Here is a 25923-nt window from a genome sequence, read left to right on the forward strand (position 1 = left end):
ACAGATGTATAAAGGTGAGGGAACATCCAAAGCCTTTAAATCTCCTGTGCAAGCTTTTCCATGCAGGTTGTCTCATGTGACATCATAAAGCCTTTTTGAGAAAAACTCTGTCAGCACAACCTTTACAGGTGGGAGGGGCAGGGACAGCACCTTCCCCCCTCCCCCTGGAGTGCTGTATTCAGTGTAAGGCATGCAGCTGCTGCAACAGACCTAACAGGGCCTTCTTTCCAAATTCATCAAACTGTTCTTGGCTAGGAAAGGTCCATACAAGTAACAGCTTCAGGGTGCAAGACTTCTCATCAGAAGTGTGAGTCTGTGCTACAGACTGAGATGTCACCACATGGGTAATCCTGTCCCCTCAAGCTCTGCTGGCCCATGCCCACACAGCTGCCGTGAGTCCAGTTTTAGAGCAGGCCCTCATCTCCCTGGGTGTGTGACAATGTCTTCAGTCCCCATACACATGGTTTGGGTGTCTCAGCAGCAGAGCAGTGCCTTCCCTTAAGAGCAAGAGGCACAGCAGCAGAGGGAGACAATGGGAAGGTCTGACCCCTCTACTCTTAACTGCACCAGTGCCACCAGTAACTGATAGAGGAGCTCCTTACACTTCAGATCATGTAGGAAGGATTACAGACATTCTGGAAAAAGATTCATTTGTAGCTACCACGCGTGACTGGTTTGCTGTGGAAAAACAGGTGACCTAAAATCAGAAAGAACCATTTTCTGCCTGGTCCCTTCCTGCTGGCTGCTATACTTGAGGTAACTGAGATTTGAGAAACCCTTTTAAAGCTTAATTTTTCCTGCTGCCTCAGTTCTGCTCAGATTTGTAGTGTGTGGTGTCTTTTTCAGGTAGTTTTTTTCCAAACTTGTCTTTGTCCCTCACTCAAACATTTTAAGACAGAAGGTGAAAAGTACACAGCTTTCTTAAATTCAGACTGATCAAAAACCATCTTGTTTTTGCAAATGGGTGCAGAAAGCACAGAAGACCTGTGACATGGTCAGCTGCATCACCCACCAACCTTCAGCACCAGTGAAAGAAGCCAGGAACAGCAGCTCTGGTGCTGGAGCACTGAAGGTTCCCCTGAGCCTTCAGAACCATCTGCTACCACTGCACATCATGGGAACTGCAGCTGCAGCCCTTGCTGGTGGCAGCAAGAAGAAACTGAGCAAGTACTTCACAGGTATTTCTCCACAGTGCCTAAATAATTGTTTTTTATTGTAGCTACTTTCTCTTCATCCTTTGTCAACCAAAACCTTTTCCAGCAATCGGACAAAACCCATACAATAAAAACGGACAAAACCCAGCTTCAAACAGCTTTTCATACACTTCTTATGCATCTTCAACAGGGATTCTGGATTTATACTGCCAACTAAAAGAGAAAGATGGCTGCAAAATATCCATCCCTAATAAAAGCATCATGAAACCAAGATTTCATTCCCATGTTCTATAGAACTCCTCTCTCTCTCCCAAGTGCCTCAAGATAAAAAACAAAACAACTCCCCAAATCAACAGCCTTTGACAAACTACTTGCTCGATCAACTCTTGGAGCATTACTAGACATTTTTAGGTTAGACTGTACAACAGTTTCTAAATAGCATCTCTATCATTTGGACATTTGTTCAAAACACCTTTTATCCCCGCCTGGAGCAGCTCCAGCATTTCCCAGTGGCAGGTGCTGCACAGAGCTTGTCGCACACGCGCTGTGCTGCCACACGTCCTGCGCCGCGGTGACTGCGAGGGCAGCCACGTAGATGGAACCTGGCACTCCAGCATAAGGAAACACGAGCATCCCTCTCCTTATGCATCATCCAGGGTTATGCACAGTGACTAAAATTTCAGCTACACAAAGTCCCAAGTGTTGGCAGTGACGTACCTGATTCTCAGCCAGTGCTTTTCATGCATCTCAGGTGTTCACACTTAGCAAAGTGAGGTATCTAACATATTTCAGAGGTGGAGGTATAAAGTCTGTTCAAAACCCAAATTTGTTAAGATTTCATCAATACTGTGCAAAAACATAAGCAACTATTCTAAATCAAAACAGAAATGAGTATTTCTATGTCATGCTGCTGTTCTAGTTTTATAGTTTTTTATCTTTTATAGCTTAATGTGACATTCCGCAAAAATTGTGTCCTTTGTTACTCATTTGGCATCTCTTGAATATGAAAGATTTAAACTTCAAGAACCAAAAATTAAAAACTGGTTAACTGAACTTTATATCAAAAAATCACAGTTCTTAAAAGGATACTTCATACAGCTCCACCATTTTGATGGTGAGCAGTCAAAATCATCAAGAATTTATGCACAATAGTTTTGCTAATAATATAGGCACATAGTGGCATGTAAACTACACATGACAACTAGAACAGCAAAGGCACGATCTGGTTTGGTTTTTCCTACCTTTCAAGATGTTGGTTAATTTACAAAGAAAAATATTCTATACTCCATGCAGAAGTATTACATTTATATTTTACAGCACAGGACCATTACAAAACTGCTGTCATCTGATAAAATGGGTCATTTAAATAAAACAATAATATAATAATAATAAAATAAAAAGATAGCAGCTTTTTGCACTGAGGAACTGAATTTCTGAAGTAAAGGACAACATGTGTTCTGTCATCTGTCAGGCTGAGCACATCTGAAATTCTCTATGTATCTTCTTATCTACAAAAAGCAGTGCCTGGACACTGAAGGTAGCTACAAGCTTTCTGGTTTGCTATTTTCAGCTGTTGTTTGTTTTTCCTGATGTCAACTAAGACCTGAAAAGTTAAGATGTTTGTAAAACTACCAGTTGCTTCTCTAATACCAAAGCAGGTTTAAGCAGAGATTTAACTGGGAACCTGACTGTGACCCTCTGTGGATGGAGCCTGTTCAGGTGTCTTTGTTCATACCTGCAGACTGAATTCTGTTAGTTCCGAGGGAATCACTCTAAGCATGACTGGTGTCTCACTGAGAGACAGGAACAGGAGCAGTTTTAAAACAGAACACAGCCCTCAGCAACTTAAAAGTTAAACCTAATGCAGTCATTTTAAAGTGTAATTTCTGCCCATGGCTCCAATAATATGACAGGTCTGCATTTCACATAGAAACGTTAGCGTAAGTAGAAAACTTTAGTTTACAAATGAAGATCTTTAAAAAAGACATTTCATGTAATTACCTTAAATAATTCTTATATGCACCATTCCACATTGTGGAAAAGCGGAAATACGCAGTCTGGACTCCACAAGTTAAAGAAAAACAGAGTTATATGTATTGGCACAAATACTTACATCTACATCTGTACAAAGTAAAAAAAGCTGACAACCCTGTCCCACCAGTGCAGCGTATTCAACTGCTCTCCAACACACACTCCTGTGACTGCCAACGAGCGGCGAGCTGGGAACTGAGTCTTCAGAGCGTGGTGCCAAAAAGTTCCAAACTGCTTTGTCAGTCTCTGGAGAGAGGAATCAGAAGTATATCCAAAAAAGTGTCAGTCCACTCGGCATGCTCAGAGGTCACTGCTGCTGCACTCTGTAAGCTCCTATGAGCAGCTTTACCTGTAAAAGAAAACAAAGGTTTCCCTATCAGTGCTGGACATAGGTGATTACTGTGTTAAGCACTCCTGATGTGGCACAAGAAAAGGCACACAACTGCTACTGACTAAGAAAGGAAAAAAGAGCAATTACGAAGTCCTTAATAAAATCAGTTTATAGTAGCCCTACTGAGATATGGATGGCTTGTTAAAGCACTCTAGTAGAATACTGCAGCATCAGGTGGTGTCTGAACATGTTAACCCCAAATCTGAACCAGATAAACATATACTTCCATCTGAATACACCTTTTTCCACTTAAAAACGAAACTAAAAGAAAGCACAATAAAACATTTAAAAGTATAACTTCAGTGCAACTTTTAAATCTAAAGGACTGGAAAATATACTACTATGTCTTTCTAGGATAAAATAAATGCTACCAGAACAGGATTCATCTTGCAACATGTAGTGGGGAATATTGTCCCAAACCACCTGCAAAATGCAACAGACTATTTAAAAGCAGAGTGCACATCCCAGTAAATATTTCCAACACAAAAAAACATCTGTATGCAAAAAAAAAGGTGGCCACTCCACGTATCTTTCAGTCATCAAATTCACAATATAGATGGAGAAGATGTTTAGCTGGAACACTAGTTTATTCTAGTGTATGAATTATTCTGACAGCAACATAAAAATGATTAATTATAACAGAACTAACACATGGCAATGTTCCCAAGTTCTGACTATGTCACAGGATGTAACGAACTGATGGAAATGGGGATGAGGAGACAGAGGAAAATCTTTTAAGTTTTACATTTGCAACATACAGCTAGAAGCATTCAGGCTATGGAAGAGTACAACAAATGAACAGACACATTTAATTTTGAGAACATTTTGTACCTTGGCAGTAGGAGCTTCTGCCAACCGTATGAAAAGCTTGTTAAGACCTGCAGTAGGGCTGAAGGAATAAATAAAGTGACTGTCCTACAAGGAAAAAAAAATGGACTAAGTTAATGGTAGGTTATGGCTCAAAGAGCTGTGTAAGAGGACTAACAACATAACATTTTCATTATGCTTTTTTGGAAAGAACATTGTGTATGAACCTTTGATGCAATGACTGAGAAAACAAGAGGACTTCAACACTGTGCAGAGTGACACATTTAATGGATTAAAAAAACAAACCAGAAATTGATTACTAGAACTTTGAGGTAGGTTGTTAAGAAAATATTTAAGAATTTACTTGGGTCAAAAATATGAGAGGCTTCTCAAAAATTAGAGATGAAGCCTCAGTCCCAGAATCACACAAGGTTGGAGGCTGGAGAAGATCTCTCCAGGGCATCTAATCCAACCCCCTGCTCAAGCAGGGCCACCTAGAATCAAGTTGTCCAGCACTATGTCCCTAACTTTTATGTCATAAATTTTTATGGAACCCAGTACAAGCAAACTTTATAGTTCTCTCCATATCCAAAGAAAATTAAGTTTCATTTTAGAAAAACATCATCACGATAAAAAGTATGTTTCATCACAAATAGAAATTGCGGCACTGAGATTTCCCAGGCTGTTCTAGAAAGACTTTATGAAGTAGTTTTACAGTCAATTTGCTATATGAAAAGATTTACCAAAAATACAGGGAGCTGGAATTTGTCATTTAAAACCACAGCTTGTACACTGCATGGTCCACAGAGCCGAGCAACAACATCTTTACCGATGAAATTTGAATGGAAAATGAAGAGAAGAATTCCAGATCCTGAAAGGGAAGACAATTCAGTTACATGAATTTGAAATTAGATCCGTTATCTAGAACTGTGCACACTGGACCTTTGAAGACAGGTGCAAATACATATAAATAAAAAACATTATATGGTGTGTGTATATATATATAAACAAACCAACATGCAAAAATCCCATTTCCCAAACCAGTGGATCCAGAAAACAACTGGCTTGGTCACCAAATTAAGGACTTTTCACAGCAGAAATAATTTTATGTGGCTAATAGAAAGGAATGTAAAATGGAAACACCAATCCTCAGCACAGTTCACTTCTGTGGTTTCAGGTTTACCCAAAGAGAGTGGAATTTAGTGTGGTTTGGGTCTAGTCAAGAGAACAGAGAACTGAGCCCAGACATTACGGATCTTTATGAACCACGCTGGAATTCAATAAGCAGCAACTTGAACTACCCACAAATGTTTCATTTTAATACACAAACTTACATTAAGTTTCTTAATTCTAAAAGATGGGATATCTATAATAAGAACTGGATGACCTATCCAATAACTCTGAAAACGGAGCGGACATACCCACTTTCAATCTCAGTTTAAGTGGATTCTAATAGTCACACTGATTTATCACTTTAAGAAAAATCAGTATCAGCAGATATTTCCCTGATATACTCATAAAAAATTACTTAGATAAGCCAAGCAGCAGAGAATAGCATCTGAATTCCTGGAAGAATAACAGAACATTCCCAAATACCTTGGGAATTTGATTCCCATCTTTTTCAAAGGGTTTGTGGGCAAAACAAAGTTGAGTGCAGCTGCTTCCTTTTCCTAGAATTTCTAGACTGCATTTGTCTCAGGGCACTGCTGGGAATACATTCCAAGCCTTCAGCACATGACCTACTGTCCATGAAACCAAAGGATCCACCACAACATCTTCTCTAGTAATCTAGTAAGCCTAGATTTTCCTGAATCATTAATTCCAAGGTAAAGGTAAACCACTCCTTTCCTATAAGGCCCGTCACTGAGCTAATGTAACCCATGAACAGAAAGAAGCTGACACTCTGCACGTGGCAATTAAAAAGTCTTAAAAAAATAATACACACAAACCCTACCCATAATACATCAAAATATAATTGCTCTCCCTATGTTCCATAATCAGAGCATTCTTAATGTGATGTACTGCAAAGTCATACAAAAATAATTTTGCATAGATAACTTAAGACATGATTTAAACATTTTTTAGAACTTTTTTAAACAAACAAAACCCCCACCACAACAACAAACCCCTCCCTACCTTCGGGCACATTTTGTGGAGGTTTATAGTTAAAATCCAGTGAAAAGTCTGGCCCTTCGCAGAGACAATGACACGCGATTGGGAACACCGGCTCCAGCAAAACAAGGCGCGTTTCAAAATAATTCCTGATGGTATCTTCTGCTACTCTTGAGAGCCTGAAAGAACAAACAAGTGAGGCCTGTGCTGCACACAGTGAATTATTTTACCAGACATAGGCTTGGTGAGAGCTGACCCACACACATGCAAAAAAAAGGATTCCAGATCGCCTTTTTAGATTCCTGATTTTCAGGAGTGAATGCCTTCCTCGCTAACATTTATGCATAGATGAATCACAGATCCCAATACTTTGTTAATAAAATATTTTATCAGCAATCTGTTTGTACAATTCAACTTCTGGGTCCAAAAAAAAAACATTAATACAAATGCACTGCAGTAGCTTGAAAAGAAAGGATCTTACTAGCCACATATTTTGAAGGCTTTATATACAGAAAGATATCCCACAGACATCAATGTATACCTGGTGGCTAAACAGACATCCTCACTTTCCCAGCCTGACTGAATTATCAATCTGCCTGCAAGTAAAAATAAAGAAGTACATCCCTGTATAGTTTTACTGACAATACTACCAGAAAAATGCAGTTCCAAGTTGAACTCTGTGAATAAAACAGTGCAAATGTAGCTATTCTACCACTAAAAGGCAGGCAAAGTGGGAGTTTTGTTTGTTTTTTGGGAGGTTAGGGAAGCAGGTGGAGTGGCAGCCCAGCCTTCAAAGAGAGACCACATAACTGAGTGGTGTCTAGCACCTTTGCAGGCAGATTGCTCAGTAATCCCCTTCAGAAAGCTGCTTGGTCACAAATGGGTTTTAAGTGCTTCAGCACAGCAGAGGTCCCGCCTCTGGCAGCTTTATGGCTTTTCAGTTATTATTCAAACACACTTCCCCATCCTGCTAACTGAGACTATCATCTGCAGAATCTAAAACTTCAGTGTTTCACTGGAAAGAAACCACAAGAACTACCATGCCTAAGCAAGCCCCAAAGCCCATGTAGACTATTTTCCAGATGCTTGACAAAGCCATATTAAATATGAGAAATTAAAAAATAGTTCTTTTTTGGTACCACTGTCCTATTTTCTAGCAATCTGATTAAGAGCCATCCAAAACTAGAAACTGCAACCAAATCCCATCTCCTCAGATCTACTTAATCCCTTCTAAAATCCCATGTATTTGTGACCACAGCATTCTGCAACAAAGAGATCCATGGTTCAGTTTTGCTGTGCAAAAATATTCTCCCACTTCAAACCTATCACTAGATCATTTAGGAGGATGGCCTGCAGAACCTGTCTCGTGGTTTTGGGATATTTTCTGTTGTTGTTTCCTGATTTCACATTTTGACCTTTTAATAATTTTATTTTCAGCTTCACTACCACTATACTGTCCTCCTTTCTAACTGACAAAAATCACTGAACTGGTATTTTCAGGTAGTGAGTCTAAAAGCTTCTCAAATTAGCAAGAGCTGTGTTACTCCCTGTGCAGTTCACATCGGCACAGTGATACCCCCAGACATCACTTTGCAATCATCAATATTTAATTTCAACTGCTACTTCACTGGCAAAACTACATGGTCAAGATCTTCCAAAACTCTTTATTTAGATTAGCCAAAACTGATGGTGGTAGATGTCAAAGAGGAAACAAACTGGAAAGGCATCAAATAGTGAATGAGTGACAAAGTCTCGCTACTCTGAACAGCAGATACCAGATCACTTATCTATCCTGCATGCTTGCTGTTGCCTTCAAAACCTTAACTAACAAGTCATGATTTGCTCCCCTAGGCAAGAATCAGCATACTCCATTCACCCACTTCAGCTCTCCCTGCTCACTTTAACAGGTTTCTAACTTCTGAAAAATAATTATTAGTTTTTATGCTTTTAGCAATTTTACTTTTAAGCATTCTACAAGAGAAAAACATTCCTTATAGTGTTCATCTGCTCAGGACACAAGTTTGATACGGTGATCTACAGCACCTCAGACAAACTTTACAGGGCACTAAAAACAGTGGCATATACTTTCCTCCTGGTATGAAACTGGATCCAAACATGTTACTTCAGCAAAAATCAGCAGCACACAATCCAGCTGGAAACCAGTCACTGCTGGTGCACCCTGAGGTCACTACTGGGTCCAGTCCTGTTCAACAGCTTCATTAATGACCCGGTGGATGGTGCAGAGAACCCTCAGCACTTTGGCAGGTGAGACAAAACTGGGAGGAGTGGCTGATAGCCTCTGGTGTATTTCTGTCATCCACAAGAGACCTCGACAGGCTTGACAGGTGGGCTGCCGGAAACCTCACAGTGTCCAGGTATCTTTAGAAAGTTTCCAAAGACCTGACAACCTCTCTGAGCAGCCTGTGCCAGTGCTGCATCACCCTCAACAGGAAAAATGTATTTCCTGATGCTTAGAGGTAGCCTCCTGTGTTCCAGTTTGTGCTCATTGCCCCTTGTCCAGTCACTGGGAACCACTAAAACCAACCTGACTCCATCCCCTTAACCCTGTCACTTCAGGTGTTTTATGATTGATACACATTGACCATTAAAAGGCAGTTTCTGTAAAGACAGACTTAAGAAGTTAGCTGATGGGAACCACAAGAGATATGAGGCAAAAAACAGCCAGGGCTTTCTATAAACTGGAAGAGAGTAAGTTTGGATTACAAACTACTTGATGGATTGTCTTAGATGACGTAGATGAATCACTAGGACTAAATCATCATGGAACAAGAAAAAAATCTTGCATTTGGACAGTGTTTTTCCAGCACTAACTATACATTCATGGCAAAATCTCACCTGCTGCAGAAGCCTCGAGACCCTCCCTGAGTCTTCCCCAAATTCAGAGATTACTGGTTATAATTTTCTGCCCATATGCATTAACTACAATCCTCCAAATGGATATTTGGAGAGCTTGCTCCTTCTGTGTATGTTTGTCTCAGTTTAGCTCAGTATATTTTGTCACAACCATATGACATTAACACTTTACACGTCACATACACTACAGTGCTCTTCAGTCATTCTGCTGCATGATAATGATGATGACTTCTGTTATCTATTAGCATGAAAGCTTTATCCCTGGCACTTTCAGCTCATAGCTGGCATTTAAAGGTCCAACAACAGCACAACTGCCTGCACAGACTTTTCATGGTGTTTCTGCTTGGTGTTCTTTTGTTTTGATTTTTTTCCTATCTTTTCTAGCAAGGTATTTTATTTGGCATGCCATACTAAGAGTGTACATTCAATGGTCCAGTGCTTACACACTTTTAAGTTTTCTTTATTGCTGTATCTTAAATTAAAGGAATCTTTCTCTTCTAGAATTACCTTTTCCTCTTTTCCATGCTTTTACTCAGTGTTTGAGCAAGTGTATGCCCATTCTGCTAGCTCACATAATTTTGATTTCACATGATTCATTAGTTAGCTTTCTGCCCAAATCAGGTATGTTTTCTTTCCTGGCATTTTCCTTGAGTTAAACCAGAATTATGGCATGCCTAGCACTGCAAACTTCAGCAGAACAAACTTCAAGTACATTTTACTCACGTGTCCAAGTGGCTCTTGAGCTGCTCATACACCAGAACGTTATTGCACTGTTTAGCAAAATGCATGGCGCTGTTCTGATGCTTGGACAAAATGTTGCAGTCGGCTCCACTTTCAATCATGAGCCGCACTATGTCAGAGTTCCCTCTTTTACAGGCCTGGGTGGGAAGGGAGAAGATGGAAGGACAGAAAACAATGACAAACCCATCAGAACAGAGCATACATGATAGTAAGCAGAACTGCACAAGTGAATGAAAATCCATAATTAGTTACAATTCAGAACTTTAATTATTTGCTCTGTGAATGGTAGCATAGCTTGAAACTCAGGAACACACTCCACAAATATTTTATCTTTATCCGGGCAATACTACAGACCCAATCCTACAGAAGCAGCAACAGTCAGGATTACCACGCAGACATAATTAGAAAAGAAAAAACAGAGAAAGCAAATCCCAGAAGTTCTGTGAAAACAGCTGATCTGCTGGAGTTCAGTAACTGCAAATTTTCTTGCAATTGTTTACCTGAGTAAATATGTTTCTGTAGAACTATTTAGAAATTATTCAAGTAAAATTTCTAAGTGCCTGTTTTGCTATGCATCTCAGTTTAAAATGGTATTTTGGGTATGCAGTAAAGTTACAGAATTTGTCTCAAACTGGTATGTAGCTATGTCAGAAAGCCACTGTTATCCTCTGCAAAAATGTTCAAGGCTGTTCACTCTTACTTACAGTAAGAATTTCAGGGCATATCAACCATAAACTTCACAAAAGCACAGGAAAATCTAAAAAAAGTTTTACTTTGAAGAAAGCAAACACATGCCTTGGTCACTTGTTTTCAAGCACTTCACTCAGATAAATTAGGAAAAGACACACGAGATACAACATTTTTATCACTGTAAGACCTTTCAGAAGACAGCTTCTGAAACTTCTCTCTGCTCTGAACTCGGATCTGTGCCTCCAATTCATCATCCTCCATAAACAGAACAACCCACCTGCCTTCCTCAAACCAAAAACCCCAGAAAAATCTCACACCACCTGACAGAAAGGAATTGAGTGCTAAGATCTTTCTTCTCTCCTAGAAAAAGTATGATCAAACTCCTAAGGTTGAAGAAGAGTGACTTATCAAGTCAGTAATTGCTAACTGGTTTGTGCAGCTGTGCATCAAAGACTAATAAAAACTTTAAAAAAGGTCAAGACTGAGGTTCATGGAAGTAGCCAAATTTTGAAGAGATTTTGGATTGAAGTGGCTGAGGAAACCACAAGTGAGTTGTTGTCTTCAGAGAAAATGCAAAATCCCCACTTGTTAAGCCTCACAGAGTGCAGAACAGAAACAATACCACATTGTCTGGGCAGGAAAGCTTCTGTAACCTCTTTGGCAAACAAACTACACAAACAGCCTACACATAAATACAGCAACTTCATCCAAAAGGGAACTTTGGTGAAATTCATCCACATAAAAAACCCCAAACATATAATAAACACAGACTGTTTTAAGAGTATTAGAATTTTCCCATTACAAAAAAAAAAAAATTAAAAATCAAGATTTCCTTTGTGACTGAGGGAATAATGGTGCAGAACAGGCACTGGGAATCAGACTGTAAACTGGCTATTTTATTTCTGGCCTGCAATAAAGCAGCAAGTGCCAATCACAGGAGCACCCAAGTGAAAGATTTTCCTTTCTGGATTTTTTTCTCTTCCTGCTGACAATCTGATTATCTCAGCTGGAAGACCACATCTGCATTTCTTTGAGCCAAACAACAGAAGAGGATGATGAGCCACATTTAGCGCCGCATGCTGAAGGCATCCGTGTTTCTTGTTTGGATATTACAGTACATGAAATGGTTTAGAACTCTGCTTGGACTAACTATGAATGGTATTTTTATTTCAAATATGGGATGTGTTCCTGAAATGAATTCTACAAATAGGTTTTTATGTTTTACTAGTTTGACAAAAGTATTACTATTATACCATCGAAGGACAAACACAGATTTACCTTCATTAAGGCAGTCTCACCACTGCTCTGCTGCATGTTCACATATGCTCCAGCTTCCAGGAGAATAGCTACTGTTGTCAGAAAATTCTAGGGGAAAAACCAAATCAAACCCACAACACAAGTAAGTAAAAAATATTCTGGTTTTGCTTCAGAATATAAAATGACATTTACTTAAAATTCATCCATAGAATTGAAAACATGAATCGAGGCACAATAATTTACACTGTTCTCTCCCATGGCTAATAAAGAGCATTTCAGACTTAGGCTAGTGGATAGTCCCAATTATTTACAGTTCTTACATTTTTTTTTCCTAAACCCTGCAATAATAAACATCACAGGAAGGAAGTAGTGTATCTGCATCTGCCACCAAACTGGAATGAGGCTCCCTGCTGGCTTTCTATCTACTGTACATGGGAAAGCACAGGGACCCACCTGAACAGAAGAGTGCACCCATGAAACCCTAACTTGCTCTACCTTACTGCTTTAGCTGGTCTTAGTTTGGGAAGAGCTTGCCACTGTGTCTATTGCCCAACTGCTTTAAAATACCAAATCCTGTTTAATCAGAGATTTTCTAAGTGTCTCCAGTTTGGATCCTGTGTAGCCAGATATCATAACAAGCATTCTACCACAAGAACTTCAGCTCTCAGACAAAAAAATTCAGAGATACCCTCTGCCTCCACTTTTCCTTCTATGATATGTTCTGCTCAAGGCAGGGTTTCTGATCAGAACTTATTTATACTACAATAACCACAGCTGCTGAAATTATTATTAGTCACCCTGCTGTATCTTGCTAACTACTTTTTAGGCATCATTCAAAGATAAAAGATTCTGCACCACCTTTAAACATTAAGTAAAAGAGCTCAGAACCATAAACAGAACAACAACCAAGCCAACCTTTTCAGCTGCATGTATCAATGCAGTTGTTCCATTTTTCTGTCTACCATTAACTTTAGCTCCTTTCCTGATCAGCACCCGCAGAAGGTCGTCGTGCCCTCCAGCAGCAGCAAGCATTACCAGGGTCATTCCACTTGGGTCCTGGGAAAAAATCATTGCCATTACAGAAAAATAACATTAAAAAAAAACCCAAACAAACAAAAAACTTCAAGGTAAATTAAAGCTGCAAGACAAAAATTTCAAATGCATTAACATGTTTCACAAAGATTTCCCTCCCTGGCAGAAGAATTCACACATGCATTGCTGCCAGATAGCAGCAAACTATCACCTCCACTTCTCTGGTCCGCAGGTCTCACACTCTGAGCTCCAAAATCTGCAAAATCTGTAACATTCTGAGGATCAGAACAAGAAGCAGAAAAACCAGAATGAACTAGGAAGAAAGGCTTTAAGGTATTTGAGGGTGGGGAAGACAGCAAGACTGTCACCACCCATGGAGAAAAACCACTATGGCTCAAGTCAGCTGCTCCCACAACACTGCTTTTTGATTTTATCAGAGTGTAAGTACAAGGACACTCTAACCAGCCAGTCTCCTCATTCATTCCTGCATTTTTCACCAGACCTTACAACTCACAGAACACATGCTGGCCTCAGTAGTTCAGTTCTCATCTTCCCTACGACACCTCAGAAGTTTTAGCATAATGTGGAGTTCTCAAAATGCTACATAACACGGCTACACAAGATCACCAGTGAAAATATCAATACTGGAACTACAATCCTATTTAACAAGAAGATAGATCTTTGAAATAAACCAAATAAGAACACAGCTGATGACAAACTGACAGAAAACTAATTATGAAGTGAAGTGGTGTCAAACAACTTGCAAGTTTTTGGGCTTTTCAGAATTTTGTTTCCCATGTACAATGTTTTACAGTTGTGACAGTTCAGTCACTTGTACTGATGGTTATTGTTCCTAATAGCATGCAAAGCTGCACATGCAGTCAGTTAAATACACTGGGCAAGTTGGTTGGAAAGCTACTGGGATAGTTCTATCAAACTTCATTTTTTCTTGGAAGAAATGGATAACAAATACTGAAACTTCCAAGTCTGTACTCCTTTTTGACAGCCTGTGCTTTTTTACTTAGGTGAGATGGAAATCTGCTACAACATAGGAGGGGAAAGCTTCTCAAACAAATCAAAATTTGTATTCTTCCCGGCTACTGTCTTCCAATACTTCCACTGCACAACAGTTACCTCTTGATCCAAATTATATTCCTCATTTGAAGAAAGCGCCATTTTCACTGTCATGTAGTCTCCACTTTTAACAGCATCTCTCAGGAGAGCTAGAAAATAAATTCAATGTTGTTATAGGATATTTTCCTTTGAAATGTCAGCTGAGAAATACCCTTTCTTGCCAGAAAATACTCACCACTGGATATTGGTTCTGTTGATACATGATTCTCATCTTCTCCATCAAGATGCTTCTGGAATTCTTCTAGTGTCAGCCATTCTAACTGCATGTCCATACCCAAACTCAGGACTTGCTGCTTGCCATCTATCATGTGTTTAATTTTGTGGAAGAAAAAAAAAGTAAAATAAGTAACAAATTGTAAATTTTCAAGCTAATGAATGTTTGCCCTTGCTTCAATGATCATCAGCTTAACAAACACTGCTACTTTTCATTCAAATAAACCTTGGCAGTCAGCATGGAATGGTTCTCAGCAGCAAAGGCTACATTACAAACAAATATAAAAAGCTTTTACTTGAAAGAAGCTGCTAATTTGTTGTAATAAATAAGGCTGAAGTGTTTATTCAACGGAGGTGAACACTCCATTGCTGTAGCAGCAGAAGCACTGGAAACACACTGAAAAGGTATCAGTGAGTTTCAAGAAAACTTCATTTCAGCCCCCTGCAGAGACAAGAACTGGAGCACTAGAGATGCAAGCAGGAATGCAGAAAATCTCAGCTCCCAGTGTTCTCCATTGGACACACATCCACTACTTCTCAATCACCTTCTGTAGCAATGCAAGTCCATCTCTTTGCTTCATCTCTTATATTTGTCCTTTCCTGGTACACCTTGCTCTTTTAATTCTTCTATAAATTTCTATCCTAGCAAAGATTCTTCTCTTTTGCAGTTATAATATTCACTTTTTTATTTCTTCTGAAGCTACATTAAACAACTAAAATGCACTTTTGATGACCTTAAAGCTGAGAATATTAAGTCAGTCACCAAGAGTGACTACTTGAGCCAGTAAAGACTATTACATAACAAAATTTAAGTACATGACCAGCACCAATTTAGAAAAGATCTGCTCTCTTTCTGTAAGGCATTCGAGCACAGGAGCAAGCTTAACAAAAGACAAAAGTCAGGGAGAACTAGTCCACCTCCACCTACCCTGCCAGGTCTGAGTTCTGACTGCTTTCAACATGGTACCATCTTCCTTTTAAGAAAAGCACTTTAGAATTGTGCATAAATTACTACTTCTGAAGTATGGTTCAGTATCTGTGATGACGAGACAAAGGACAAGTGCTGCACAGAAACAATCATTAATCATTCTGCTTCTTATTATTTTTCTTAAGCACTGTGAGCATCTATGCTACTTTCAGAAAAAAGTGCCTCCCTAGTGAAGGAATTTGTCCTGAAAAAAGTAATCCAGAGCTGTTCTGAGATGAAGAACAATAATACTAATGATTAGAAATCCTACTATTAGGAACAGAAACAGAACCTAGACATTTTTTGTTGTGTATCTAACCATCCAGGGTTGTATAACACAACTTGTCTCTGTGGCTAAAGCAGGAGGCAAGATATTTGTCTGATGGGACCCCTTACTAATTTTTGTAACTATAAAAAGTATATGTGCATAATATCAACAGAACACTTCTGAAAACAGCCAATAGCTGGATGAATTCCTCTAAAAAAAGAAGTTACTATTACATGCCAGAGAAGCACAGCTGTCAATCTTAAATTAAAAAGGGCAAAATCTTGACTTGTCTAATAACTGTCAGAGACTTCTATATAGTTCTGTGCTTCATACATGAAGCATACATTAACGTTCTCATGAAGCATGTATTAGTAAAGCCATAAACCACAAGACTTTTGCTTCTTAAAATAAACACAGAATTCCTTACTTCTTGTTTGTGTGTGTGTGTGTGTTACAAAACTACACAATATCAGCCCTTGTAGAAATACAAAGAGAATGCCCTGAAGGGTCATTCCCTTTCTCTGTTTCAAGAAGTTAGCACTTACTTTTTATGACCTTCTGTTCTTTTCTGGTTTTTTCTTCTTTTTCAGGCTCCTTTTTTTGAGATTTTTCTTTAACTTCAGTTTTCTTTATTTCTTTTTCCTAAAATTGAAAACAAAGACCAAATTTTAGTGGTGGACAAAAAACCAGAAAATAAACTCCTTTCACCACTCCAACAATAATGTATATTTACAATTAATACTACTGAAACCTATATGCAACAGATTTGTAGACATTCCTAAGAATTAAACAGGTGAGTCAGGAGTTAAGTTTGTGGAGGCTTCTTCCCTAACAGTGGGGGTATTATTTCCTGAACATAGTAATTTCAATTCATGATTTACTGCATCCCAGCCATTCAAGTTGCCTTATGGAAGAGCTGCAGATAGGACAAAACCAGCATTTTGAAGGAAATTCAAAATTAGGAACTGTTTGTTTGTTCCAAATAGTAAACCTGAATGGAATGTAATTCCATTATTCAGAGTATTTAACAATTTTGTAGCACCATATTTGAAGCATTATGATGTCATTGAGTTGAACTTCAACTGAGAAAACTTGACAGTTGGACACAAAAGGTTCCAAGCTTTGCAATTTACAGACAGAATGTTATGGCAACAGTTATTTGTGAAAAACAGACACTCAGCAAAATCCATCCAAATTCATGATATCCCTGCAGAAGTTCAAGTTTAGCAGTATCTAATATCGCAGTAAAAATGTATTGTAGATATAAATATATAATCATATTTGCCAAAATGGAATTAAGCTTTCTTTACCAAAGTTTGCCTTTCTCCTCCTGTAATCCTCTCTCTCCACTCACCAAATTCACTGCAGAGAGTTGGACAAGGATCCTTGGCATGGCCTTGTATCAGTCTCTGACACTAACCTGGCACAGGGAGTAGCACTGTTTTCTGAAAAACTGCCCCAAAAGAAGTCCTCACAAAAATTTATATATATGCTACCATGTGACAGAGCAAAAACCTTAATTAAACCAGACTGATTTGGTGTATCATTATGTATTAGCAGAGCTGAGAGATTTAATTGCTTTCCTCACCACCCCCCTTCCCTCCACAAACCTTGGCTTTTGATCACTGACGTGATTAATGCCAGCACAGGCAGCTGTTCATCCTGCCAGATGTTTGGTATTTAAGAGGAAATCCATAACTTACTAAAGGGACTACCAGATATGTGCTACAGTGGGGCTGTTAAAATCAGTAACCCTGAATTCTACACCAGCTTTCTAATGCTGATCAGATGCAGAACATACCCATTTTTTTTTCAGAGCCAAATGAAATGGAACGAATGGGTCAGCATACAAACTGACCCCAATCAGAAAATACTGTGTTATATACTGACATGACTGATAAGCAGGGTTACATAAGGAAAGACAGGTACCTGAAATATACACAACGACTTTTTTGAAAGGTATCATCTGTTTGGGCCAACAATTTAGTGAACAAAAAAACCCCTGCAGAACTCTCCACCAAACCCGCCCATGCAAGTCCACAGCTGCTCCAGAGAATATCTAAATGTGGGAATCCATGGAATTAGAGGATTTTAGGCAACATCTAACCAGTTACAGGAAACACTGTTTAAGCCTTCTACACTGAAAAGAAGCAAAGAGCAGAATGCCTTCCATACTTTGCTGGTACCTCGGAGCATGACCTCCCTTGGAGCACGACAAAAGCATAGAGACAACTCACTGAGGATGCTGAGTGAAGAGCCACAAGCAAACTCACTGTCCTCTGCTGCTCATTTATTCATGGTCAAGGTGAGAGGATTTTTATACTACTGGTAAACAGAACAGAATTCCAAAGATTTTTTCTATTTGTGCCTCTCTCTCACAAACACTATAGCCTTGAACTACAAGTAAAACATTTGGGTAATAAAGGACCGTATCACTTCAACTAATTAAACAGCCTTCTGAAACTGGCCTATGCCTCACAGCAATTCCTTCTTTTCCAGAACTTCCAACACTAAGATTCTGCAAACATACTCTTCTGTGTAGCTTTACTCTGAGATTATGCCACAGAATTCTCTAGCCCCAAAATATGGGGGATAGAGAGTAGGTCACCCTTATTTAAGGTGACCTACTCCATACACAGAACAATCACAATCTTCTGCTTAACCTGCAGAAGAAACTTTCCACCATGGAATTATGGTCTCAGAAGTGGGATATAGTCCAGTAAGTATCAATGTGTTTTGGCTGCAATTCTCTAAAATCAGAACATGGCTGCTCTGAGCAGACAATGTTTTATGAACTGCAAACTGTATTACAACGGGCTGAAGCAGATGAAAGAAATTATATTCCCAGAAACATTACAAAATATATTTTTGTCATAATTTTCTTCTTTTGCCTTTACAATACTGCTTTTCTTAAACCACTGCTGTATTAAATACGGAAAATTAAATGTCCTGGTATTTGCTTAGCTCATTTCTTACAACAGGTACAGCATTTCTATTTCTATTTCTATTTAATATGAAACCATGAAACTAAGCATTTGCTGTAAGCACTCCAGGAATTCTAACAAGACAAGGCTGCTACACAATTATCTGGGAGACCTGGGATTCAGAAGTGATTTCAGCATTCCAGTTCTCAGGTAGGAGCCACCACATGTAAGCCCTGATGGAATGGTCAGTGCCTGAGAGAGCAAGTGTTGCTCAACGCTGTTCTGCCTTACTACACGAGCAGAAAAAAGTCAGATGAGGAAACTCTTGAAGGTGGGCACAAACAAAGCTAAAAACAATAGCATGCCTAGCAAGAACAGGAAATTTCATTCTAAGAAGATACAGTAAATGGAATAAATTTATCCTTTCACATTTGTGCTCTCCTGAAGCATTCCCCCCTTTAGAGTGTTCAGAATCCAGAAATTTCCCAGTCTCTATTATACATTGTGCAGTGGGTGTTTCTTTAAGTTCACGCAGCTCAGTACCTTTCCAATTTGTACTTTTCTCTTTGCCATCATGAACAGTCATGATTTGAGGTATCTGTACCTTGAAGATGACTGATTTTACCCCCAGCCCTCACCCCAACCCTGCTTACCTCCCCAGGGGAATCCATGGGTTTGCACACTCTTTCATCAGCGCTCAATTTCAAACCCTTCTGCACTGGTGAAGGAGCAGGTGACACTTTCTCCAGCTCTCCTGGTACTTTTTCTTGACCTGTTTGCTTTTTGTGCATGCTCTTCTTCTCTATATGAGTATCCTCAATTTCTACTCTTCCAATTTCTTCTCTACAGTCTTCTGCTTTCTGAATTTTTTTCTTCTTTCTTTTAGCCCTAGTATCAATACCATCATCTTCATTACTTGTTGATCCATCCAGACATTTATCAGTAATGGCATCTTTTTCATCAATTTCTTGTTCCAATCTCTCTTCTACACTTATTATCTTTCGTTCCTCATCTTTATTTTCAGAATTCATGTTTGAATTTTCATTATCAGTTCCTTGAGAAATTGAATCATCCACAGTGCTTGAGTCCAACTGAACATCTCCATGCTTCTCCTTCTGTGATTTTTTATTTTCTTTAGAATCTTCTTTAGGTTTTACTTTTAAATCTTCTCCCTTCTTTTTCTTGATGTCTTTAGTATCTTCTTTCCTTTGCTTCTTTGGGTCCTTTGAATCCTCCTTAGTTTCTGAAGTCCTTTTTTTTGGCTTTGAATCTAAAACCAAAGTATCTGAGGAATTTTCATATTCTGTTCTGGGTTTTTCCTTGACTTTTGCAGACTTAGATTTCTTCTTCTTCAGGTCATCTGAACTTTTATCCTCTCCCTCTTTTGACTTCTTCTTTTTCTTCTTTGGTGAAACATCATCTTTTGTTTCACTTTGCAAGTCACTGTCAGACTCTGCTTCAAATATATCATCATTTAGAGGTGGTTTCTAAAAGGTAAAGAAAAAAAAAATTACGTTTTTCCTTCCCCAATAAACTATCACTTTGGTACCAAATATACAAAAATGGTAGTGGTTGTGCTTGGGAGAAAAAAAAATTTAAGCACTTTAAACTTTTGATCCCTGCCAAGATCATTCCTCACTGCCAAATTGCAAAATGTGATAATACAATTCTAGCTTACTTACCTAAATTACATTTCTAACTGCTCGGATGAGAATCAATACACAAACAATTCAAGTAAACCAATTACACATCCAACAACCACATTCTAGAACAGAACTACATCTCAGCTATTTTACATCAAAAACAATTGATTTGATTTTGTAGGATTTACCTACAGGTTTCAAAGAAGCAGGGTACCAGTTTTCAAAAAGGATCCTTACACTGCTTTTTCAGGCTAACTGAGCTGTTAAAAAGAAGAAAAGAAAAAGCTATATTCTGCCCTCTGGCATCTAATCTTTTGGTATTCCTCTCTTATCAAACTTAATGATTCCATGCTAAAACTCACTGATCTCCTATAGAAAGCAGAAGGATGACTGGAACACTGTGCCCTGCTTCAGTGACAAGACACTATGCATGTGGATAGGGAAATAGGGCTATTTATGTTGTCAAAAACAAACTAAAATGACCATATATTACTTACACAGTCCCATTAGAAATGAAATTGAAGTTTAGATGGATTCAGTCTACAAGCAAACTTGTCAGCAAAAAAAAATCCCTACCAGAGAACATATTTAGTTTCACGAGGAACAAAGAAGTTTTGGAAGAGATTTTTTAATTCCACATTCCAAATGCCTTCCCTTCTCCCCTCCTCTCATTAGTAGAGCCTAAATAGGGATTATGTCTCCAGTGTAAGATACTGGAAGCTGAAACACACCTGTATGATGTCTTTTTTAACAGGTTTAGGCTTATTATCCACAATTTTTTTTCTGAATTCAAGAAGCACTTCTTTGCAATCTTCCAAGTGAGCCTCTGGTTCCCAGGTATCATCATCAGAGGTGTATCCTTTCCACCGGACTTTATAGAGAGTTTTACCCTGTAAGAAAAACCACAACATTTAACACAATACAGCACAGTATTGCATCAGCTAGTCAGTTCTTGAGGATGTCAGTGGATATACAACTTTGTGTATATAAAAATCAGCATTTCTGTAGTTGGAATAGCTTTATCCAAAATACTTCCACTATCTAACATTTTTTTCAGAAGCACAACTAAAATGTACATATCATAAATTCCCAGTCAGTTTATCAAAATGGGGTTTCTGACACTTATGAAATTATTTTAAAAAAAGTTTTAGTTTTTCTTCCATAAAAACTTTAAGCTTGACAGTTTTCTCTTTCCTGAATAACCTTTAAGACTTCTAATGAATTAACACCATTCACCAAATTTCATATTGGAATTTATAATTTATGATATATTTATAATAAATTATATTGTTGATAAACTGAAATACCAACAATTAGGAAAAAAACCTCAGCAACGAAATCAGGTTAAACCTAGACAAAAATCTGAGTGTGTGCATCTCAGTGGAGTTAGTTACAAAGATTTTGGTAGATTACATACAAGAATCTGAGACCAATTGCTTCAACAGTATTGAACTTCACTGAGGGATAAAATTGCACCTTGGAGTCCCTATCTAGTTTTTTCTACTAAATTACAAAGTTCTTTACCATTAAAAAAATTTTTTTTTTGCAAATGTACTTAGGAAAGTACCTTTGGAGAGGCAAAACAGTACCTCTCACTTTCAAACATGGACTGATAATGCTCTGAAAGACCTTACAGTGCTAACCAAGCCTGGAGAAAGAAAGCTTCAACAAGAATTGCCAATTGGTACTTACTGCTAAATGTCTACGATAAATTTTTGCTTGAGCATAATTAATCTGTGACCAAGTGTATAAACAAGTGAATAAACTTCAGCAACCAACTAACCAACTAATCTATTTATAATCTTCTGTATTTTGCTTCACAGAAGCAAAATGTCTGCTTCACAGACATCTAAATAAATAAATAGCCTATATTCAAACACCTTAGTTTAATGTTTCTCTTAGAATTTAGCTTAACCGATCTCACTTGATTTAGGAGTTAAGTTTCCAAAATCATATCCCCCTCTCCTCCTTCTTCTACTGGGGTTACATACAAAACAAGCAACCAGTGACTTCCTTGTTACAGTCACAGCGTGTGTTAGGTTATAAAAGATCTCCAGAGCTAACAAGTAAAATGTCCTCTCAGAGCAGGACTGCCTGCATCAGGCTGCTCAGGTATCTGCCCAGTCAGGGTATCCAAGCAGGTTTCCCTGTCTTCCAGCTTGTGTCCTCTGTTGGTCTCATCCCTTCCCTGTGCACCCCCAAGAAACATCTGATTCTGTCCTCTCTACATCTTCCTGTCAGACACAGATATTACTGTGATCTGCCCTCATTCTTCTTCTCTTATAGCGAAGCAAGTCCAGCTCTCAGCTTCCTGTGTTCATTGTCCTTCTCTCTGCTGTGCACACGTCCTTCTGCCCTGGGGAGCTCAGAACCTGACACGGTACTCGGGATGCTTCTCAGCAGTCTGAGAAGAGAGCACGAAGCATCTCTTGCCCTTCTGGCTGCACTCTTGGATGCTGCTGGCCTGCTCTGCTGCAAGAACTGCTGACTCACGTTCACCTCACTTGCCTGTGGAGATTCCTAGCTCCTATCCTGCAAATCTGTGTCCCAGCCAGATGGACTCTCACCTGCCTGGTGGCACAAGGTTTTTCCCTTTCAGATGCAGGACTTCTGCTAGCTCCAGAGTTAGGAACATCCTTGCAGCTCAGGTACTAAATATACTATAAGTCCTTTTTTCATTAATTGAGAAAGTTACATGAAGTCTAATGCAAACACAAAACCATTTGGCTGCTGAACGACTCCATCCTGTACATGGAGAGTGACACAAAAATGCAGCTTGGGATAGTTTTACAAAATTCAGCTTAAGTGAAGGCAGAAGACTGATTCTCACAGAGACACAGTCTTACACTCACCTACCAACACTCTCACTCAATACTGGTTTTTTCTCCCCTCTGTTATCACTTACTTAGAAAAAACAGAATGCTTCCAAGCATTTTTATACTGCTCTAGCTTCTGTGAGAACTAGTGATGAGCTAGAGCCAACTTGTATGGAAAAGGGTACCACCATGTCATTAAACAGCAGAGTTAACAATTTCCACCTCCAGTGGGCAACACCAGAATTTGCACCAGAGCCTGTTTCAGTATAACTGAGGTGCAGTATGAAAAGCTTTACTGATACACTGGGAGACTACATTTCCAACCTTTCACTGCTTGTCCTCTTAAGTAGGTCACGTTAATGTTTTATTTATCTAACTCCGCAGCCCAATCCCAACCCAGGCGTGCCGTCTCTCATCCATCACTACTGCCAGGCCCAACAACAGCAGTTCTGCGTGTGGGAAGAGCATCTCCGTGCAGGGCTCTCCGGCTGTGACACTCGCTCTGTGGCACACAGCACTGACCCTGACCTGCCTCACTGCGGGGACACTCGGCTCTCCCCAGCCCTGCTGGAAATCACACCCGAGCGTGAGCTCCTGCCTCGCCCCGCCCGTGGAGCCCAGGCACGGCAGCAGAGCCACTGAGAGGGCACTGGTGGCTCTGGGGCTCAGGGCACAAAGGCACAGCCAGCCAGCGCTGCCCTCAGCCACGCGCTGGAGCTCAGCCCAGCCCGCAAGGCTCAGGCACAGGGCTGGGAGCTGCGGAACGGGCGAGTGCCGGGCTGGGAAAGAGACACCGGACCAAGAGCACGGACCAAGGGCGCTTCCAAGAGATGGACTTGACGTATCCCAGTATTCTTTAGTACTCTTCAATGTCTCACCACCACAACCACCTACAGATCTCAGGTGAGTGGAAAGAAAAAAAAGAAAGGAATCCTCTTGTTTTCCAGCCTGACTCATGTTGACCAACACTTCACACGGGCAAAGCCATATATACTGCATTACCCTGAAAACATAACATAATCTCAGCACGTCGACATGTTTCAGCTAAGGTGCAATTTAATAACAAATACTGAAGAAAATGCTGATCAAGATTCAGATCTTTTACATGGAATTGACAGAATTTTATAATGTCATGTACCTGACTGAAGCCTAAAATAAAAAGCATCAATTAGTTAAAATAAAAATCTTTCAGGTACAAAATAATTTAGAAAACCTCTGTGTTAATTATTTTTTCTATTTGAGGTTTAGGAAAATTTTTAAAGAACTTCAACCAGTCCAGGTAGTACTAATCAAGGCCTGCTATTTCAGTTTAAACAATGCAAGATGACTATTATTTATTATCTTAATTGGAAGAAGACTTTTATTTCAGGAGGTCTTCCCCCGTTTTGTCCGAACGTGGTCCCTGGCAACACACGTTGAAAACACCTCGAAGTGTTCAACCCTGCCCATCCCTGCACTAAAACATCTCACACCAAAATAGTACCGCAGTTCAGCGCCATGAGCAGTTTAACAATGCAGACAAAAACCAACAACTTAGTAAGGACTTCTCTTTGCCTGAGGAGGCTGGATCCGGAACAAGGCACAAAAAGCCTCCTTGCACAGCGCGGTTCACATCCCAATTTACCGGCATTCCTCTTTTCCCGCGCCCCTCGCCCGCTGTAAGGGACCCGCGCACTCACCCCCTCGATCTTCACGTCAAGGATCTTCTCCACCTCGAACACGTCCTCCCCGTCCTCCTCCTCGTCCTCTTCGCTCTCGCCGCCGCCAGCCTTCCCGCCGGCGGCTGCCGCAGCGCCCGTCGCTTTGCCCGCCCTGCCGCCGTCGTCCTCCCCGTCCTCCTCATCCTCCGCCGCCGCGGCCGCCGCCGTCTCCTCCTCTCCCTGCGCCCCGTCCAGCCTGGCCGCCGCCGCCGCCGCCTCGACCCCGCTCCCGGCCGCCGCCGCCATCTTGGGCCGAGTTCGCACGACAAGGGCGCAGAGCGGCTGCGACAGCGGCGGCACGGCGGGGGGCGGGGCAGCGCCCGCCCCAGCCAATGGCCGCGCGCGCAGCCCGTGACGCACGGGGCCGCGTGCCGGGCTGGGGAGGCGCCTGAGGGAGCGTCCCGGCGCAGCCTCGCCCGGGAGCGGGGACAGCTCCGCCCGGGAGCGGGGACAGCTCCGCCCGGGAATGGGGACAGCCCCGCCTGGCAATGGGGACAGCTCCGCCCGGGGAGAGGATCAGCTCCGCCCGGGGATGGGGACAGCCCCGCCCGGGAGCGGGGACAGCCCCGCCCGGGGACGGGGACAGCTCCGCCCGGGGAGAGGATCAGCTCCGCCCGGGAATGGGGACGGCTTCGCCCGGGGATGGGGACAGCCCCGCCCGGGGATAGGGGCAGCTCCGCCCGGGAATGGGGACAGCTCCCGCGGGAACGGCGGGCTCGGAGCCACGGCCGACCTGGCCCTGGGCACCTCCAGACGTGGGGCAGCCACGGCTCCTCTGTGGCCTTGGACGCTTCCAGTCGTGGGGCATCCACAGCTTGTCTGAGCAACCTGTGCCAGTGCCTCACCGCCCTCACAGGGAAGAATTCCTTCCTAATCTGAATCTCTTCTCTGTAGTTTAAAAGCATCCGCACCCCACCTTGCCCTATCGCTATCTGCCCATCACTCTTCCTCTTTTTTGTAATCCCTCCCTAGGTATGGAAGGCGCTGTGAGTTCTCCCGGGAGCCTTCTCCAGACTGAATAATCCCAACCCGCTCAGCCTGTCTTCCTCCATCCCTCTGACCATCCCAGTGTCCCTCCTCTGTGCTCGCTCCAGCAGTCCCTGTGCTCCCTGTGCTGGGAGCCCAGAGCTGAAGCAGCCCTGCAGGTGGGCTCTGAGCAGAGCAGAGGG

The 25923-nt window shown here is 40.8% G+C and overlaps 1 protein-coding gene across 1 annotated transcript; it reads right to left on the minus strand.

Annotated features, from left to right (window-relative positions):
• Positions 1–1179: 1179 nt before the first annotated feature.
• MPHOSPH8 (M-phase phosphoprotein 8) lies at positions 1180–25102 on the minus strand. Its single transcript, XM_064409304.1, has 13 exons — positions 24734–25102; positions 20970–21128; positions 19249–20082; positions 16217–16313; positions 14399–14524; positions 14224–14312; positions 12973–13113; positions 12079–12165; positions 10093–10247; positions 6520–6674; positions 5127–5254; positions 4408–4491; positions 1180–3534 (listed from the first exon to the last, which is right to left on the minus strand). Exons 1-13 carry the CDS (start codon positions 24998–25000, stop codon positions 3493–3495), a joined length of 2364 nt encoding a protein of 787 aa, XP_064265374.1. The 5' UTR covers positions 25001–25102; the 3' UTR covers positions 1180–3492.
• Between the last annotated feature and the right edge of the window lie 821 nt (positions 25103–25923).

Source organism: Passer domesticus, chromosome 2 (genome assembly GCF_036417665.1).
Source record: "Passer domesticus isolate bPasDom1 chromosome 2, bPasDom1.hap1, whole genome shotgun sequence".
NCBI lineage: Eukaryota > Metazoa > Chordata > Aves > Passeriformes > Passeridae > Passer > Passer domesticus.